A 2690-nucleotide genomic window follows, 5' to 3' on the forward strand; every position below is an offset into this window, starting at 1 on the left:
AGACACGTAAATTGGCATTCCTATATAAATATAAAACATTCAGGGCAGGGTTACAGAGATCATGGAAGGATTTGAAGACACATTCCACAGGTTCAGGTCTAACTTTATAACTACACTGCTGGGGCCATCAGGCTCACATAGCTACATAAGGATCTTGTACTTGACAAGTATGCAATCCCTATCTAATGAAGAAATAACCTTATCTAATGAAGAGACAATCGAGGAAGGTAAACTATCATTAGTATGTTGCTATGTGAAATATTCCCATGTTGCATACCATGGACACTAAGGCTGTGAGCAAGTAAGCCCAGAGCAAGCTGGTGAGCCGGTAATTAATTCCTTACATACAATGGTATCTAGATACCAACATTTAGTGGTCTACTCTTGTCTTGATGACTACTCATATACAGGCTATTTGCATTGCTACATACAATATTAACCAATTTTGCATCAGCTTGCGATTCCCACACTCTTGCTCGCCATTTTAGTGTTTCCCAGAGAAGTTCAGAACGACTGAATAGGAGAGTAGAAGCAGCAATTCTTAATTACTAAAAGAGCATGCTAGACCTCAACAGTTTATGAACATTGTACACTTTGGCCTAAAAGCTCACTTCAAAGTAGAGGGACTACTAATGATTCCATGTTAGTGAGGGAAATGTTCCCCACATATCAAGAAACTCTTTTGACTTGCTTTTTCATTATGCTCTGGGAAGTAAGGAAAACATACTGAATGGAATTGTCAGTAATTTCTGCAGGGTAAAGCATTCTGAACAATAATAACTGTTGTCAATAATTGTCAATTTCTGCAGAGTACAGCTTTTAGTAATTCACCCAGTGACTACAGCATAAAACAAATCACAATTATTCCTAGCTTATAAGTTTGAAGAAAAGTGATGGAGAAAGAATGACTTGTCCGAAGTCTCTCTCCATAACATCTTGGTAAACTGTGCACGCACACACACACACACACATATATATATACATACACACATCTACAAACACACATACACATAAGAGAGCAGTATGCCCCTCTCACCGTAAGATTTCTGTCCATCCTGGGTCGTGCACGGCACTTCTGCCGGGCCATCACTGCCCCAGCACGGCGCCATCGCCTCTCCCACCATTCCACATTGTCATTTCGCAAACTCGTCAACCAGATACAACGAGGTTCAGGCAAGCTGCAATCCACCCCAACTGCTCGCTCAAAGCACCAACCTTTCCCTGTCCGTGCCACACTCCACACAGCTTTACCCACTACTGAGACACCATGGTGCGGCGGGGCTGGAGAGCGTGGGGATCCCCGTGGCCCGCCACCACGGGGAACCCGATCCCCCCCGGCTTGTACCTTCTTCCACCATTCCACTCTCACGTGAGAAAATTCCTGGGACAGAGACGGCAAAGTTAAAAGATCAGAACAAACTTTGGTTGTATCTAGAAAAAGGCTTTCAAGACGGATCTCAGTTCCTGGTGCCAGATTGGTTCAGTTCCATCCAGGCTCTTTGAACAGTAAAAAACAACACAAAACACAGCTTCCTCCCTGACTGCACTTTAAACTTCAGCAGAAAGTCTACTTGCTTGAATTTTGTTCTTCCCCTTACTGAAAAAGTTGCTCTTCTTCAAGCCTTTCGTCTCATGTATCATTGGGCAAAATGTTGATTTCCAAGTCCAGGCATGCCAGATATCTTTATGCACATACGCTTCAGAGAAACACAGCAACTGGCCTTGTAATACCACGTCCCGCTTCCTACGGCAAGTGGAAACAAAACGGGAAAAGCCCCAAGACTGCACCGAGAAAACTAATTACTTGGGGAGAAGTGAAGGAGGACACAGGAGCAGCGGCAGCAAATTCTGCCCTATGGGAACGAGATGGTTGCAAATCAGAGAGACTGGGTTGTGACTTGACAGCTAGGCAGACAGAAAGAGAATAAAGCTTCCCTCGCTCACTCTGCACAGACAGCCCTGCAGCTGCTCTGAGCTATCAGGCCATCTCTGCCCCCACCCCACCCCGTTGTGACCCAGCCCACTCCAGCTGACACCCATCTCAGTATTCATGCTGGGCTTGGTAGGGGGAAAGAGAAGAAAGATGTAGCTGCATTTGGCTGGAGTTATGTATGGTCTTTTAAATCCCATGCATTTGTTTTTAAACAACAGCATAAGCACACAATGCCCCTTGCTTCCTTCGTCTGACAAAGCTGGGGAGCTCACCAACTTGCCAGGATCGGAAAGCTAGGTGCCCATTCTTTTTCTTTCTTAGTTTTTCCTTCCACTCCCTGCACCCTAAGCATTGGCTAAAGAGATTAGCCGCACAATTCAATAGGCAAGCACACAACAAATTACGTCCATGCTAGTATCAAAACTTTAGCTTGTAACTTTTTTTTTTTGAAGACGACACTTTATTTAGCCTTCAGGTGCATTAGAACAAATGGCAAACTTCCTCTGAACAAATCTTGACAAGAAAACCCCATGATCAGTTCACCTTAGGGTCATCATAAGTCGAAAACCACCTGAAGACACAAAATACACACACTCCCTAAAACACTTTGGCCTATAACATGTCACCACAGAACTCTTGCTAACAGTGAAAAACAAAGAAACAGTGTTCTAAACTTACAGGCTAAAACATGCATACAGCTCAGTCTATTATTAGATTTATTTATACAGTGCTATCAGCATGCATGGCTGCAATGTCC

At 43.9% G+C, this 2690-nt stretch overlaps 1 protein-coding gene across 1 annotated transcript in view; it reads right to left on the reverse strand.

The window, feature by feature from the left end:
- ARHGAP23 (Rho GTPase activating protein 23) overlaps nt 1-1904 on the reverse strand; it is a 126006-nt gene extending 124102 nt beyond the window's left edge. The window contains 2 exon segments of the mRNA XM_042472676.1: nt 1037-1333; nt 1335-1904. Of these exon segments, the coding sequence (XP_042328610.1) occupies nt 1037-1333; nt 1335-1358 (321 nt within the window). The 5' untranslated portion in view covers nt 1359-1904.
- Nucleotides 1905-2690: the final 786 nt, after the last annotated feature.

The sequence above is a fragment of the Sceloporus undulatus genome, chromosome 6, assembly GCF_019175285.1.
Source record: "Sceloporus undulatus isolate JIND9_A2432 ecotype Alabama chromosome 6, SceUnd_v1.1, whole genome shotgun sequence".
Classification (NCBI taxonomy): domain Eukaryota; kingdom Metazoa; phylum Chordata; class Lepidosauria; order Squamata; family Phrynosomatidae; genus Sceloporus; species Sceloporus undulatus.